This window comes from Myotis davidii, unplaced genomic scaffold, assembly GCF_000327345.1.
Source record: "Myotis davidii unplaced genomic scaffold, ASM32734v1 scaffold1439, whole genome shotgun sequence".
In the NCBI taxonomy this organism is placed as follows: domain Eukaryota; kingdom Metazoa; phylum Chordata; class Mammalia; order Chiroptera; family Vespertilionidae; genus Myotis; species Myotis davidii.
This window is the reverse complement of record NW_006292342.1, coordinates 998,182-1,014,998: the sequence shown is the minus strand read 5'-3', so window position 1 is coordinate 1,014,998 and position 16,817 is coordinate 998,182. Positions and strand designations below refer to the sequence as shown.

The 16,817-nt window shown below is 49.0% G+C and overlaps 1 protein-coding gene across 8 annotated transcripts in view; it reads right to left on the bottom strand.

Moving 5' to 3' along the window:
* The window catches only part of SMARCA4 (SWI/SNF related, matrix associated, actin dependent regulator of chromatin, subfamily a, member 4), an 84,958-nt gene extending 68,519 nt beyond the window's left edge, over nt 1-16,439 (bottom strand). For 6 of the 8 annotated variants that reach the window (XM_006765786.2, XM_006765788.2, XM_006765789.2 and 3 more), the window contains exons 1-11: nt 16,393-16,439; nt 15,423-15,675; nt 13,278-13,410; nt 12,091-12,495; nt 11,672-11,770; nt 10,462-10,720; nt 8,164-8,290; nt 7,433-7,606; nt 5,373-5,546; nt 4,044-4,211; nt 3,907-3,957 (exon numbers count right to left, since the gene is read on the bottom strand). In XM_006765786.2, the coding sequence (XP_006765849.1) occupies nt 3,907-3,957; nt 4,044-4,211; nt 5,373-5,546; nt 7,433-7,606; nt 8,164-8,290; nt 10,462-10,720; nt 11,672-11,770; nt 12,091-12,495; nt 13,278-13,410; nt 15,423-15,644 (1,812 nt within the window). In that variant the 5' untranslated portion in view covers nt 15,645-15,675; nt 16,393-16,439. The remainder of the gene's footprint in view (nt 1-3,906; nt 3,958-4,043; nt 4,212-5,372; nt 5,547-7,432; nt 7,607-8,163; nt 8,291-10,461; nt 10,721-11,671; nt 11,771-12,090; nt 12,496-13,277; nt 13,411-15,422; nt 15,676-16,392) is intronic. The other 2 variants (XM_006765787.2, XM_006765791.2) reach the window with 2 other exon arrangements.
* Between the last annotated feature and the right edge of the window lie 378 nt (nt 16,440-16,817).

Sequence of the window (16,817 nt, the reverse complement as noted above, 5' to 3'; positions counted from 1 at the left end):
CAAGGTACATGCTCTTGACCGGAATCGAACCTGGGACCCTTGAGTCTGAAGGCCGACGCTCTATCCACTGAGCCAACCTGGTCAGGGCTAAAATTAAATTTTTTAAAAAATAGAAAGAATATGTTGTGTCCATGAGCTAACAGGGTGAGTTATCTGAGATACAATGCTACAATGCTAGGTGAGAAAAAGAAAAGCCGTCCAGTGGCTCATGCATAGAAAAGGCCACCCTTTGGGAAGTGGGACAAGGAGCCAGAGGAGGTACTAAAAACACTTCTTATTTACACATCCCACTTTTATATATCTCTATCCCAAATGTGTGTGCTACACTGGAAGAGTTGTTTTCAGGAGGTGGGCAGGAATGTTGTGGGCACAACAACCTCTCTGAGTGGGCCACTTTGTACAGCTCAGACGTACAAAGCTGGTGTTTCACACACTAAATAAATCCACAATGAGTAAATAAATAAAACCAACAAAGGTGGGGGAAACCACAGTAACAGGGGCATGAGGGGAGAACTAATCCAAGCAGCTTCTGTGCACAGTATTTAGAGGATACTCTCGGGATGAAGAACTCCAAACAAACACTGACCTCTAGCTGTGAGGCTCCTGGTATTTTTTATTTTTTCGAATTTTTATGAGAGTTTAATTTAGCCAAACTGATGACATATGCCGGGGAGCAAGATCTCAAATGCTCTAGGAGGCTCCTTTTACAGAGGGGGGCTCATTAGGAGTTCTGAATGTACATCCTGTGTATCCTAGGACTGAGCAAACAGGAAAGAGTATCATGGTTAATGGCAGCCAGATTGTTGCTGTTTCAGTGTGGAAAGGGAAAGGACAGAAACAACCCCATGGTATTGGACTAGAACTGGTGGTATCAGTGTGATCACACGATTTGTTAATATTCATATATATAAATAGCAATGAACATGTATACACACACATACACCTATTTCCTACATCTGTCCGCTGAGAGGGCCTAGAAGCAATGACACCCAGGAGCAATGAGCACTCCTAGATTTTGAATTTAAAATATTCTTGAGAAAAGGAATCAGGGTTCCTTAGAGAAATGGCTGACTCCAGGGCTCAGGCAGGAAAAGCAGACAATAAGGTTGCACCATCTTGGTGTATAAAGTCAGGAAGCCCCCAAAGGATGATAGGGACACATCAAAAGGACACAGCAGCCAATTTGAAGGGGCTCCTACTGGCCCAACTGGAACAATTTGAGTATGAAAATAAATACTGCTCTGGCCAGTTAACTCAGTTGGTTCGAGTGTCACCCTGATAGGCCAAGGTCACCCTCCAGTCAGGGCACATACAAGAATCAACCAGCTGCCTGACCCGCAAGGCTCAGTGGTTAAGCACTGGCCTATGAACAAGGAGGTCATGGTTTGATTCCCAGTCAGGGCACATGCCTGGGTTGTGGGTTCGGTTCCGCATGGGGCATGTTGGAGGCAGCTGATCAATGATTCTCATCATTGATGATTCTCTCTTTCTCTCCTTTTCCCTTCCCCTCTGAAATCAATAAGAAATTAAAAAAAAACAAAAGAATCAACCAGCCCAGCTGGTGTGGCTCAGTGGCTGAGCATTGACCCGTGGACCAGGAGGTTGTGGTTCGATCCCCAGTAGCGGGGCATGCAGGAGGCAGCCAATTAATGATTCTCTCTCAATCACTGATTTTCTCTCTCCCTCTCTATTCCTCTCTCAAATCAATAAAAAATATTTTTTTTTTTTAAAAAAGAACCAATGAGTGCATAAATAAATGGAACAAATTGATGTTTCTCTCTCTCCCTCTCTCCCTTCCTCTCTCAAATAAAAAATAAATAAATACTGACAATGAAGGATTAAATTAAATAAGAATCCATGAGTTCGTACGAGGGGTTTGCAAATTATGGCCTATGGGCCAAATAGCAAATAAGAGAAAGCTTTTCCTTCCTACAGAAAGCCAACTAATAAATAGAAGCAGGCAGAGATAATCAATGGATGTGAGACCAGTGAATTAAAAGTATTCAGAGTTACAATATATGTAGTGTCAAGTATCTCCCACATGGCACTTAATTACAAAAGGAAAGACAGCAACTTTACAGTGGGATTGCCTTGGTCAACACCAAGAGATCACGGATCAAGGTCACAGCACAGGTGGCAGAACAAATCTGTGCCAGGCAGTCCCAATGTGACGCCCCAAGGACACAGCGGCACTCTAGGGTCTTCCTGCCAAAACATATAACTTGACTTTAATCACAAGGAAACCTCAGTCAAACCCAAATTGAAGGCCACTGCAGGAAATACCTGGCCTATACTCTTCTTAAAAATACCAAAGTTGCCCTAACCGGTTTGGCTCAGTGGATAGAGCGTCGGCCTATGGACTGAAGGGTCTCAGGTTTGATTCCAGTCAAGGGCATGTACCTTGGCTGCAGGCACATCCCCAGTAGGAGGTGTGCAGGAGGCAGCCGATTGATGTTTCTCTCTCATCGATGTTTCTAACTCTCTATCCCTCTCCCTTCCTCTCTGTAAAAAATTAATAAAATATATATTTTTAAAAATACCAAAGTCATAAAAGGCAAAAAAAAGCGAGAAGCTGCTCAAGATCAATGACAAAAGGGGCTACCACTGAATGTGACATGTGAACTGGGGTTTTCTGTTGCAGTGAAGGACACCAGAAGGACAACTGGAGAAACCTTCATAATGGCTATGGATTATATCGTAGTATTGCATCCATGTTCATTTCCAGTTTTTGATCTCTGCACAATTATGGAAACAAATTATCTTGTTTTTAAGAAATACACACTGAGCCCTAGCTAGCTTGGCTCAGTGGATAGAGCGTCAGCTTGTGGACTGAAGGGTCCCAGGTTCGATTCCAGCCAAGGGCACATGCCTGGGTTGCGGGCTTGATCCCCAGTAGGGAGTATGCAGGAGGCAGCCAATCAATGATTCTCTCTCATCATTGATGTTTCTATCTCTCTCTCCTTCTCCCTTCCTCTCTGAAATCAATAAAGAAATATAGCCGAAACCGGTTTGGCTCAGTGGATAGAGCGTCGGCCTGCGGACTGAAAGGTCCCAGGTTCGATTCCAGTCAAGGGCATGTACCTGGGTTGCGGGCACATCCCCAGTGGGAGATGTGCAGGAGGCGGCTGATCGATGTCTCTCTCTCATCGATGTTTCTAACTCTCTATCTCTCTCCCTTCCTCTCTGTAAAAAATCAATAAAATATATTTAAAAATAAAGAAAGAAAGAAAGAAAGAAAGAAAGAAATATATTTAAAAAGTAATACACACTGAAACACGTGGAGGAAAAGGGCCATGATGCCTGCATCTGATGCTCAAATGGTTTAGGAAAAAATGACAATAGTGAAAACAGGGAATTGAGGTGAAGAGTACACATAAATTCTCTGTACTGTTTTACACCTCGCATGAGTCTAAGATTACATGAATATAAAAACTGGAAAATAAATAATGTGGCACATGCATAGAAAAGCCTGGGAGAAAACACCTAATAGTTAACAATGTTTCCTCTGGGCAGTGGGATCAAGGAAGGGGTCGGATGGTGGCAGGAGACATATATGGATTCTTACCATCATCATATTCAGCTTTTACAGTTTAAAAAGAAAACAAGTTGGTTGGAGCGTTGTCTTATACACCAGAGGATGGTGGGTTCGATTCCGGTCAGGGCACATACCTAGGCTGTGTGTTCAATCCCTGCTCGGGATGCATGAGGAAGGCAACCAATCAATGTTTCTTTCTGTGTGTGTGTGTGTGTGTGTGTGTGTGTGTGTGTGTGTCCATCCCTTCCTTCCTCCTTCTGAGATCAATTTAAATAAAGAAAGAAAAAGAAAAGAAGAATGAAATAGACCCAAGGTCCAGGGCTGGGTTGACATTTCCACAAAAAACACACATCAAAAGCCTGGCTCCTCACCTCGCCATCGGGTCCTATTGCAGGTGTCTGTCCTTCTGCATTTTCTGCCTTCTGGAAATAAAGAGAGATACAGTCACTCCCTGACAGGGAGACTGAGGCAACATAGGCCGAGAATGCTGCTCCAGTCCCCAGCATACCTTCTTTTTCTTCTTCTTCTTTTTCTCCTTGGCAACCTGGGCTGCCTTGTGCTGCCGCACCAGCTCCGTGAGGTTAGCCACGTACTCGTCTGTCTGTTGCAAGAGGTAGGCCAAGCGCTTGTCCTTCTTCTGGTCGATGAGTTTCCGGTACCCTTCCTCATCTTCTGCCTGCAAAAGCATGCAGTTATAGCATTTGCCTGCAAGACATGCTCATCCATTAGCAACCAAGTCAGGCAAATCAGAGTTGAGAAGTCCACTGGGAATCGTTAGCCAGCAATCAGGCCCACATTTAGGGAGCTCTTAGTCACACCCTGCGTTGTGCTGTATGTAGGTCTTTCACATACTATGGTCTCTCCCTTTAGTATTTCCCCAACTCTTACCCAGAGCTAGGCTCTGTAAGGACCTGGCTGCACAGACATAATCCTACTGAGTTATTTATAAAGGCCAATATCCAGTTCTGTCCCATCTCTCAAACATACCCCCAATCGAAGCCCTTTTCTCTACTTGGTCCAAGGAGTCTCTCTCCCTCCGGGCTTTCTAAGAATTTATCAGATCACATCACTACCCAGCTTATAGCCTTCGTGACTCCCCATCATGTTCAGAATGAAATCCAAAGCCCTCCCTATGGCCTGAAAGGCCCCAAATGACCTGCCCTTGGGACTCTGACTTCACTCCTCCCCTGCACCATTCTGTTGTAGGGCCACTTGCTGTGCCTTGCAATTGGCTTTTACCTACCTTGGGCCCTTGACCTTGGTTCCTCAACCCTAGGAGGCACTTCCTCCAGGTTTCTATTCACCCTTTCAGTACCACCCTGTCAATCCCATGTGTCCTGCTTTGTTCTCTTTAGTGCACTTTCCACCACTTAAAACTGTTTCACTTGGTCCACTATCTCCCTACAGTTAGCACAAGCCCCTTGAGGACAGAGTTGTGTCCTTCTCTTTACTTCTGCGGCCTCTGTCCACACAGTCATGCCTATCAATACCTACCCAATTAGGAGATCACCCAGGAATAAATGGTCAGAAACACAGGGTCAGGATGGGGGATCAGATCACACCGTTGATGGCTCACAGCCAGGAGGGGTGGCCACCTTCATTTTCTGGAGGAAATAAAGTAGCCAGATAACTGGCTAAGGTCATGCAGGCACTCTAATGGCTGGTGTGACTGGCAAACGTCTGAGGCCAGTTCTTTCAGATTCTCAAACCCAAATCCTTCCACTTCTAACTCTGAGCAGCAAAATGCCTCAGTGTAATACAGGGTAATGGACTCCTGGTCCCTGCACCGCCCAGTGCACACACAAAGGGATACACAGTTACAAATGCAGAATTTTACCATGAGCCTCCGCATTCTTTCCTTCTCGATTCTTTCATTTTCCTTCTTCTGTTCCCGCTCTGTGTTGGCGTGATACGTGGCCACTGCCTTTGTGAGTTTTTGAATTTTGCCTGTGACGGATCGGTGATATTCTTTGAAATCCTTGGCATGCTGAAGAATGCTGTTGAGGTATTCCTACAAGGACACACAAGACAAGACTGACTACTGTAACACTCCCTGATATAAAACTTTAAAGGCAGCTTGTTTAAAACCAAGAGGACACAGTCAAACAATACTCTAACACTGTTTGCCTCCGAGGTTCCGAGGTTCCGTGTTCTCAATGCTGGGAGGGTGGTTGGAAGGGCCCTCCTTTGTACACAACAGACAATCATCCTTGCTAAGACAAGCTGACAAGAACATTAACCAATTCAAAATGCTCCCGCCCTCCAACCAAGTTATTCCATTGCTAGGAATTTTATTTTAAGGAAATAGCAGAGATTGTCCAAAAAAATTCAAGAACAAAAATGCCTACCCCAGCCCTGGCCAGGTTGGATGGAGCACCCCGTACACCAAAAGGTTTCGGGTTCAATTCCCAGTCAGGGCACATATAGGAGGCAACCGACTGATGTTCTCTAACATCAATGTGTTTTTCTCTCTCTCAAATCAATAAAAAACATATCCTCGAGTAAGGATTTAAAAAAAAGCCCATCTCAGTGTTTGATTACATATATACAGAATAAGGCTGGAAAGATATATATACCAGAATGTTAACAGCGGTCTACACTGAGTACTGACTTTTTCTATTATTTTAAACTACACCCCTAATAGACACTGACTGGAGGAACTTTAGGAAATATAACGCGTGAACAACAGACGGAATCATCCCAAATCTTACTTAAGTGGAAATTTTGGTCTCCTTGGCTGATCTTGTAAAAACCTAACTTAGCCCTAGCCTGAGGACTGAAGGGTCCCAGGTTCAATTCTAGTCAAGGGCACAGTCCCAAGTTGTGGGCTCGATCCCCACAACTGTGGGGCATGCGGGAGGCAAATGATCAATGATTCTCTCTCATCATTGATGTTTCTCTCACTTCCTCTTTGAAATCAATAAAAATATATTTAAAACTTAAAAATAAATAAATCCTATATAATAAAAGGCTAATATGGAAATCGACTTAATAGCAGAATGACCAGATGCTATGATGCACACTGACCACCAGGGGGTAGATGCTCAATGCAGGAGTTGCCTTCTGGTGGTCAGTGCACTCCCACAGGAGAGCGCCACTCAGCCAGAACCCAGGCTCTGTGGCAGCGCTAAGGATGTCCAGCTGACAGCGCTAAGGAGCTGTGCGGACCAAGGTACACAGGAGGGCCAACAGTCAGACAACCCCTGAGGGCTCCCAGACTGCGAGAAGGTACAGGCTGGGCTGAGGGACCGTGCCCCCCTCCCCCCCCGCACCTGAGTACACGAATTTCGTGCACCGGGCCTCTAGTAATAAAATAAAAACCTAACCTAAATCAATCCCTCCTCTGGGAGACTCTGTAGTTTCCACCTCACTCAGAGCAATAGTGCAACCTGCTCCTTGGCTCACAAGGCCCAGCACACTGTCCTTACCTCCTCCTACTCTCTGCCATGCTCCACTCTGGCTTCACAGAGATCCCTGCTTTTTATAGAACACACAGCACATAGCCCCAGGGTGTTTGCACTTCCCTGTCTATCTGGAAAGCTCTTGCCCACATAGCCATGGGGCTCCCTCCCCGCAGATCTTTGCTCAGATCTCAACACCTCAGAATAAACTTCCCCAACCATTCTGTGTCAACAGCTCCTCATCATTCTCCACCGCTGCTTCATTTTTCTTTATAGACTATCACCTCCCAATATTTTACATCCCTTGATTGTGGCCCATCTCCCTACCACTCAGTTTTGTTCAAGAGTGTATTCTTGGTGTCTAAAATAGTGTTATAAACAGAAAAGACAAACAGCATGTTTAGACACAAAACAAGACTCGACAATGTGGGAGCTGTGCGGACCAAGGTACACAGGAGGGCCAGCAGGACAAGCTAGGCAGCAGCTGGGGACACACCTGGTGCTTCTGCCGGCGCTTGCGCTCCTGCTCAATCTTCTGCTGCTTCTCCAGCTTCTCGGTGATGCGGGCCTCACGCAGGGACTGCCGCTTGCTACGCTTGTACGCCTTGGCATTGAGGGCGGTCTCGAGGGCCGTGTCCCTCCTCATGCACACCACCACTTCCTGCCGCAGCTTCAGGAAGAGGAGAAACATGGGCACACGTTGGTCATGGCCACACAAAATGCACAATTACACAGTGCAAGCTAGGCACAACACTGCTGCCTCCAGAAGGGTCCTTGCTAAATCTCATGAGCACCAATGTGTGTGCATGTGGAAGATGGCTGGATAAGTGCCCAAGGGCCAGGGGGGCAGGCACAGGTCAGGAGACAGCTGCTTCTGAACACCCAGCAGAAGGTCCTCTTTTCCCTTTTGGGCTATAGCTCTGCCTTCCCTCAAGCACACACAAAGTATTTCCTATGGCTCATTCAAAAGTACAGCCCCCGCAGATAGAGACCCATTTAAGTTTCCTGTTTCGCTGCCTTAGGGAACCGTGCTTACTCACACCAGGAACACCCAATGTGCCACCACTGTGCAGGTCGTGAAGAGGAAGGAGGGCACAATGAGCTAATAGTGTGTGTGGACACTGCTGCTTTCAATGGTCAAGGGGCATTTATTTAACAATTGCTCAGCAAGCGATTACTTGAATGTAAGCATCAGCGTTGGCAGAAAAGGCCTGTGCCTGCGCCCACCTGCCTCTGGAAGTTCAGCAGCCTGAGGGCCTTGAGCTCAATAGTTGCTTTGGTTCGCAAATCCCCGGCCAGTGACCCGGGTAGGTTTTCAAGTTCCTGAATTCGATGAGCGATGCGAGCTTGAAGCCTAGGGTGCAAAGACAGAAAAAAGGACAGGCAATGAGAGGACTGCATACAAGGAGCCCACCTATGCCCTTTCTTTAAAGCAGGAGCCTCAGAAGAATCTCTCCTTGAGGGAGGCAGGAGATAGCTCAGAAAAGGATGCCAGCCACAAAACACAGAGGAAGGCAGCGGAGGACTCAGAGCCTCAGCAAACAGGAAACCAGACAGGGCACAGCCGACTGAAGGCATTTCAGCAGGTGAGCCAGCCTCAGGAGTCAGGCAGGCCAGGCTCTCCCTCCCAGCCCTGGGAATCTACTTAGCCTGGGAGCCTTATCAGGAATATGGGCCATAAAGGAGTTAAAACATTAAACATCTATGGCCCTGGCCAATGGTGCTCAGTGGTTAGAATGTAGGCCCGCACCAAAGGATAGTGAGTTCAATTCCCGGTCAAGAGCACATACCTAGATTGCAGGTTCACACCTTGGCCCCAGCTGTGGCTTGTGCTGGAGGTAACCAATTGATGTGTCTCCCCCACATAGATGTTTCTGTTTTTCCATCTCTCTCTCTCTCTCTCTCTCTCTCTCTCTCTCTCTCTCCTCCCCCGCCCGCACCCCCTCTCTCACATTCTCTAAGAATCAATGGAAAAAATATTTAAACATTACTTTGAGGGGGCTAGAGGTGAGGGACTAGGCAGGACCTCTATGAGGAGGTGACCTCAGTAATGAATTCTAAGTGAGCACAAGGAGTCGTGTGCTGCCAAGCCAAGGCCCTAGGCAGAAATAAGCCTAACTTGTTAAATAAACAAATTGGAACAAGGAAAGTAGGATAGGAGAGGACAGAGCACAGGACAGGAACTGAACAGAAGGGAGTTTACTGAACAGAGGGGCAGGTTTTAACCTGGGGAATGGAATCTAGTGTAAGTAAACTGTAAAAAGAGACTCCCAACTGCTGTGTGGAAAACAGAACGCACAGGCAAGTGTGAGAGGAGGGAGGCCCCAGGCAGGAGGAGGAGACCAGGTGGCAGTTAACAGTGCCGGGGGAGAACCATGTCTGGGGAGGGGAGCTGAGACGAACTGGTTCACCAAGGGGCCATGCACATCCTATGCAAAGGGGGATGAGAAAGGGGCTGCAGTGTCGGTGGCCCAATGAGCTGCTGGATGGCAGGTATATGGGAATAGAGACTGGAGGGGAAAGCAGGGAAACGTGAAGCTACTTGGACAGGTCATTTTCAAGCTGAAGGGGAAGCACCCAGCTCCAAGGCATGCCACAGCTGGGATGCACTCTAGAGATGGTCATTAGGCAGATATACTGATGCCTCTGGGAATGTACAGTGAACAAGGCACAGCCTCTCCCTCATAGAGCTTACACTCACCAAGGGAGGCCTGCCCTGAACAAGTTGTAAATGCAATGAGGAAATGGGAAGTGCAAGGTGCTCAAGGAGTGACTCTCGGGTGCCCCCAGAAGTGTGGGATGAAATATCACAGGCCTACAGCGTGTCAGGCATCCCACATGGTGCCTAGGAGGCCTTGGCAAAGGGCCAGCAACTAGTGAGAAGGATCCACTGCAGAGCTTGCAGGTTTCTTTTTGAGTGTGATGAACCAAAAGTTGGTGAGGAGAAACACATACTTTCACTGCAACATGTATCTGTGTGATCTCGGTGGAGGGCGGCTTTGCAGAATCTACAAAATTCCCCTGTGTACGTTCCCTGTACACATTAATGCCACTTCTAGGGACTTATTCTGACACGTGCACACGTGTGAAATTAGAAACAAATGCAGAAGTAGCATTTACTATGACACTGTCTTAACGCCAGATTAGAAATAACCTCATGTGTACTCAGCCAGGAGACTGGCTGAAAAAACAATGTTACTTCACCAGGCAGAACACTGAACAACAAGAAAAAAGAAAAGCTCCTTTTGGACAGACAGGGGTGACCTCTACACGATGTTATTTTGGAAGGAACGATGCACTTCATGAACCCCCTGGGGACAATATGGCTACCTGTGCCTATCTGCTCGCATATGCACACAACTTTTCTGGAAGGACACATGCCAACTGGGGAGCTGGGAACCAAGAGAGAAAGGCATAGGGTGATTTCTGGTTGCATATCCTGTTAGCCTTTGGAACTGGAAACCACACCAACGTGTGTCAGGGATGACATGGTTGGGAGTGACCTGAAGTGGCAGCAGCCCTCACCTGTACTCCCGCTCCTGCAGAATCTCCACAGGATCCAGGCCCCGGGGTTTCTGGATGGGGGTGATGCGGCTCTGCTTCTGGTGTAGCGGTACCATGGGGGCAGGCTGGGCCGGCTGCCCTGGCGACTGCGTCTGGGGTGGCATCACAGGAGAGGCAGAGGGCGGGACGGCAGGGGGCGCAGGTGAGGGACGGCCTGTAGGCTGAGGGGGGATCAGCTTCTGAGGTGTGCTTGTGGGGGCAGCAGCATTCGCCATAGGTCCTGGGGAGAGTCAGGTAGCAGGAGCACAGCTTTGAGCTTCAGGTCAATTCCAGTGGAAATAAAAAGCCTGCACGGTGCTCACTGCCCCAGTGACAGACTGTCCGGGCCACATCTCCCCACCTCCCTGCCCCTCACTGAACTGGCATGGCAGGCAGCTTCTCACTCAGGGGTCTCCTCTCTCCTGCCTCAAGGTTCAAGCCTCTTCCAGATCTCAGCCTACATGCCTTTCCCGGAAGCCCTGCACTGACCCAAGTGCCGACCCTGAGTTCGTTCTTCCTGGGCAGCATTTTCCTGACTTCCAGCTACAACGGCTCGGATGAAATCACAGATTTAAGTGATTAGCTCATCTACGCCCATCACTAAACCTCAGGTTCTAAGAGGGTAGGAAACGAATCCGTTTTGTTTACTGCTTTCACCCAACAGACGTGACCCTCAAATCCTTGCTGACAACTACATTTGACAGAAGAGAAACTGAACATGATGAGGAGACAGAACCCTGAACCACCCTGTCATTTTGCTGACCTCCCATAGTATTGGGGGGCATCCCAGGAGGGAAGGGAAGTCAGCTGTAACCTACAGGCATGGAGGCACCAGGTCCTGAAGGGTCGTGTCTATGGCTACAGCCGTGCCTCCCCACAGCCTCTCACTGGAGTTACAGTGAACTTGTTCATTCATATTCTTCTCTTCTTATTAACATTTTAAAGATAGCCCAGGATCTCCATGACCCACAGGACAGGAAAAGGATGGGCAGGAATTGTGGAGAGAAACCAACCCAAGCCTTTGGAAAATAACTAGGGATAGGTAAGACACAAAGACAGCAGGAAGAAGCAAGGACTTGTCCTTGGTCCACTCTCTCTCTCTCTCTGGACAGGCTCATCTCAGGATCTGCACTGTGTAACCTCATGACCCAAGTCAGGGCACAGAAATGTCACCAGGACAGAGGGTCCTCACCTTCAGGCCATGGCTTGGGAGGCCCTCCAGGGGGTTGGCCCGGCATCCCGGGGGGCACTCCTGAAGGTCCTGGGGGTGGCATATTTGGCCCTCCCATACCTACACACAGGGAAAAACAAACAATAGGATAAAAAGTGTCCTGTGCTTATCCTGCACCCACCCCCATGGGCAGCCCTGTCTCCAGGGACACACCCAACAACAAGCCTTGAAGTGTGGGCATCAAGGGAAAGCAGGAAGCTGGAGAAAGAACTTTTATCCTGACAACAGCATTACCTGCCCGCCTGAGCACCAGACACTGTGCCAACCCCAAGGGGGAACTTGTGGGCAGCAGAGCCCAGGTCTGCCTGACACTGTTGCCCCTACTGGGTCAGTTTGCTGAGACATCTCCCTCCCCCAAGGCTGGGGATAGTGGGCCTTACCATGGGGCCTGCTGTAATTTGGAGGTGCTGGGCCTGGACCTGGTCCAGGGCCAGGGCCAGGGCCAGGGCCAGGTCCTGCTGCAGACACAGAGGGTGGAGGTAGTGTTGGCACCTGCTGCTGCATCCCGGGCATCGGTCGCTTGCCCTGCACTGCCATCTGCAGGTGGTCAGGCAGGGGTTGCCCCCTGGCCAGCATCTTGTAGGCCATGATCTGAGCTCTGAGCTGATGCAGTTGGTTCTGATTAAATGGTGTTGGGCCCCGGTTCTGCTGCCCCAAAGACTGGGGGTCAGCGCCATCCAGCGGGGCCCCTCCTGGTCCAGACGACATCTGTGGGCCCGAGGATGGACCACTGGCTGGAACCGGACTAGAGGCGTGCTCAGAGCCACCCAGTGGTGAGGGGTAACCTGCAGAAAATGCAAATTCCAGAGGTCACTCAGGAGTACACATTCAAAGATTTTTAAGGCAAAGACGATAACCTTTCCGCCAGGCTTACACTGGCACCTACCCTGAGACATGGCATGACCACATTTTTTCATTCTTGTAATTTAAACAAGAGGCACCCAGAGGGCACTGACCAGCAGCCAGTGTGCTTGGTTTTGTTTGGCCCACCTTTCAGTAAGTTGCTGACGGTCATACTGAGAAGTTACACAGATACTAGCTTTCTCTGGGTCTCCCATCCTGACCCTTGCCCTGTCCAGGCCCACTCTCCTCACTTCTCTGACCTGGGGAGCCCCTGAGTTTCCTGCCCTAATGACAAGAGGTCAACTACTCTGTCACTTTTCAAAGTTCTGGAAAAGCCACTTGGAACGCTCCGTAAGGCAGCTTGGGCCCAACTCCCAAGATTCTGACCGAGCTGGTCTGCAGTAGGATCCAAGAATCTGCATTTCTAATACACTCTTGGGTGACACCAGAGCTGCTAACCTGAGGAGCCCACCTGTCCAGCTGTCATCTCACACCTAGCACTAAACACAGTTCATTCCCACCGGTATTCACTCTCCTGGGTTGCTCTGAGACAGAAAGCCCAAACAGGGCACCAGCCAAACCTAAGCTCAACAGCCCTCTGTGGCAGGGTTTCCGCACTGCCCCATGTCCTCCCTGCCTACCTGTGGGAGACCTGATCAGGAAAATGACCTTAGGACTTTTGGGGGGTGACAAACATGAGGAAAGAAGAGAAACAAAACAATACCTTGGGAGTGCTGGTCCATGGGGCTCGGTGGAGGCCCCATCCCTGCGTGGCCCCCTGTCCGCATCCCCATCCCCTTCATCTGGTTGTAGCGGGGGTCATCCGACATGCCCTTCTCATGCATGGATTCCATTGGCTGCGAGAGGGGGGTAATGACAAGGCAGGATCAGCAAGTGGGGACAGGATGAGATGGCACAGCAAAGCACTGCCCAAGAGTTCAATGTCACTGAAAACACTATGGCATCTACTGAATTGCCAACATGACCAAACAGCTTAGGTCTAAGATATGGTCCTGACAGCTACAGTCAGGCAGATGCATAAAATAATACCAACCAATGGAGGATGACTGCCTAGGAGACCAGTGGTTGAAGGGCAAGGGGACAACCAGACCAGAGCACTCGGCAAGAACAGGAGACAGTTTCAGATGGCCAGAATCCCATAAGAAAGGACATGAGTGAGAGCTTCTCGTCAGGGGCAGTTTTAGCTAGAACTCAGGACTCTCTGTCATTGCCACAAGGAAACCTTGTCATCACAAATCTTGAGATCGGGGACCCTCTTCCTGGGGAGACTGTAAGTCAGAGGAACAGACAGAAACTTCTGCCCATGAGTATGGTAACAATACATCAGATGTCCTTGGTGATCTAGTATCGGCCTCCTGCTAGCTGGGAGGGAGGCTATCTAGGGCATCGTTCTGGCAGAATGATGACACCTTTTTTCCCTCCTAATGCTCAGCACAAACACTTCCCCTATGGAAATGGTTGTTAAAGGGGACCTATGAGTCTTAAGACCCTTCCAGGGCACTCTGCTAGGTCCTGGTGAATGCAAATGTCCTGTTTTCTGGGATCTTAATCTAATGGGTAACCCCCCATCAACTGCAGCTCAGTATGTGGACAGTGAAAGGAAGCCAAGAGGGTGCCTGGCTGAGACAGGAGCGGCAGCTGTCTACACAGGAAAAGGGTAGGGCACCTTGGAGGCTGACAGGAGCCCTGGGTGGGGGCCCGCCCTCCACACCTCTTTCCTGGGATGGGTTTGTCTCCACACAGAGTGGGAGCTCTGTACAGACAGGAGGTGCCCCCCCGCCACACACACACACACACACCAGACCCAGCTCCTATGCTCTTGACACTGGGCTGGACACACGGCAGGCCTCTGACAGGTCTGAGGATGTGCATGGAGTGTGTTAGCAGTCCCAGGAGGAAGGAACAAATGGGCAGAGAGGAAAAGAGGGGCTATGCTAAAGAACAGGGCCTGAATTGGTGCTGTGTGCAGAGGGTAGTCACCAACAACTTCCCAGGAAGGCAGTGACAAGACAGACACTGTACCAAAGTTGACAGAAATATATGGGAGATGTGAGGGTAGGGAGGGGTTCGCTTGGCTGTGCTTGGAGGTCACTGAGGTGGCACAGGCCTAGGTTGCAGGGAGCAGCAGAGGGATGAGATGATTCTACCACTAATTTGCTGAGTGCCCGTCTCTCTTTCATGGTCTATAAAATGGGCATAATACTCACCTATACCTGATGGGTGGGGGAGGGGGAGTGGAATGAGGAGCAAACACATAGAGAGCGCAGGTAGGGAGCCCAGAGGGTTACCCAGGGCCCCTTTGCCCCCAGGTCCCACCATCTGCATCTTCTACCTGCGGGCTTCCTGTGGCCTCTGAGGTTGAGGAATGGCACCCTTTCCTGCAGATGCTAATACATATAAGAGGACACAGTTCCTTGTTTCCTTCAACTACCTCTCAGGAACAGAGAAAGGGGAAACTATTTGTGTAGACAGTTTTCCACCTCACTAGCAAAAGCAGCCCTAATCGGGTCAGGTAAGTGGTGACCCAATGAGGACAACTGCCCTGCTCTATGGGTTACATGGGTACACAGAGCAACCAAATTGGAAGAGTCCACTTGCCTTCAGCTATCTTTTAGGGATTTGGACATTTTTATTCATTAATGAAAGGCAACTTAGGAGTAATGTTACCACATTTCCTACCTAGAAAAACGGGTGTGAGAGACACACAGGGGAGAGTTGGGGTGGGATGGGGGGAGTTGCATGAAATGATGACTGCCAGCTCACAGCAGGGGCCAGGATGCATGGCTCACCCTCCGCCTCTGACCAAGTGAACCCAACCAGTCAAAGCAGTGGGCCCTGGGCTCCCTACCTTGTGCATCTGGTGCATATTGTCCTGAGGGTATCCTCCAGGCCCCTGGCTTGGGATGGGGTGTCCTGCTGAGGGAGGCCCCGGACTGGGCCCCATCATGCTGTGGGCAGAGCCAGGGGAGGGACCTGGGCTAGGGCCCAACATGGCTCCAGGAGAGGGGCCAGGGCCTGGGGAAGGGCCTGGCCGAGGAGTTCCGCCCAGGGGTGGGTCTGGAGTGGACATCTTCACAGGAGCTCCGGGCAGTGGTCTCCTGCTAGAGAAAAGTCGAAGTCAATCTGGGGGTCATGGCCATCAGCTAGGTGGGTCAGGGCATTGTAGGAGGATCATAGTCATGTCAGAAGCACCCATCTGACAGGGAGCTGGTGCCTTTGACATGCAAGCCTTTCTCCTCCAGATCTTTCTCCTCCATTCCTCTGGAAGGAGGTCATACATCAGACACACAAAATCAGATAAGAGTTCCCTGAGGAAGGGGTGGAACTCAGGAGGTCGGGGAGAGGGGCTTTGCTTCCCTTGCCAACCACTTAATGCTTGCTTACCTTCCAATTTAACAAAAAAGAAGAGTATAACTAAGGCTCAAAGCAGCATCTGACTGGATTCTCATAAATTCAATAAAAACAAATATTCGTGGCCAGTAATACTGGTTTTCCATTTAAGGCAGTGAGATCAAGTTTCCTTCAAAATAAATGAAGTTTAAAAAGTAGGTTCATTTAAAAAGAAGTATTACATAAATAATGGCACTCTGATATTTCAAATACTTCGAGAGTGATAATCAAGTGTCTCAAGTTTGATGAATATTGTTGTACACTAAAAACTGACACCCAGAACTATGACCCAGAGCCTCCAACAAGTCCATAAATATTCAATGATGTTTATAAATTATACTTGCTAACTACAATAAGGATTCAATTTTCAAGTAACCCTTAATCGGTTATGTGGTTACATGGCCTTAAATAAAATTTTCTTTAATAACCTCTTTCATCATGATGGAGCAATACAGTCTCAGTGGTGAAATCTGGAAAACACAAAAAGAATACGAAGCTTAAAATCACCCATCATCCCACCAGAGGCAGAATTAGGTGCTAGCTGGTCCTACAAGAGAGAAGGAACCCTGCCCTTCTGACCCTTCCCAGGATTCGAGAGGAGGTGTGTGAGAACAGAGGGCTGGAGGGTTCCCAGGGACCCTCAGAGCCCCCCCAGAGTGGTGAGGATGAAGCTGAGACATCGAGGATGGGCCCTCTTAAGGACACAGAGCTGCCCTGATGTCCCTAGGGCCCTGTTACACACACACACACACTCACTCACTCACTCACTCACTCACTCACAACAGAATTACTCAACACACTGTAGGCAAGTTTTCTTTCTAAAAATATATTTACATTGATTTTAGAGAGAGAG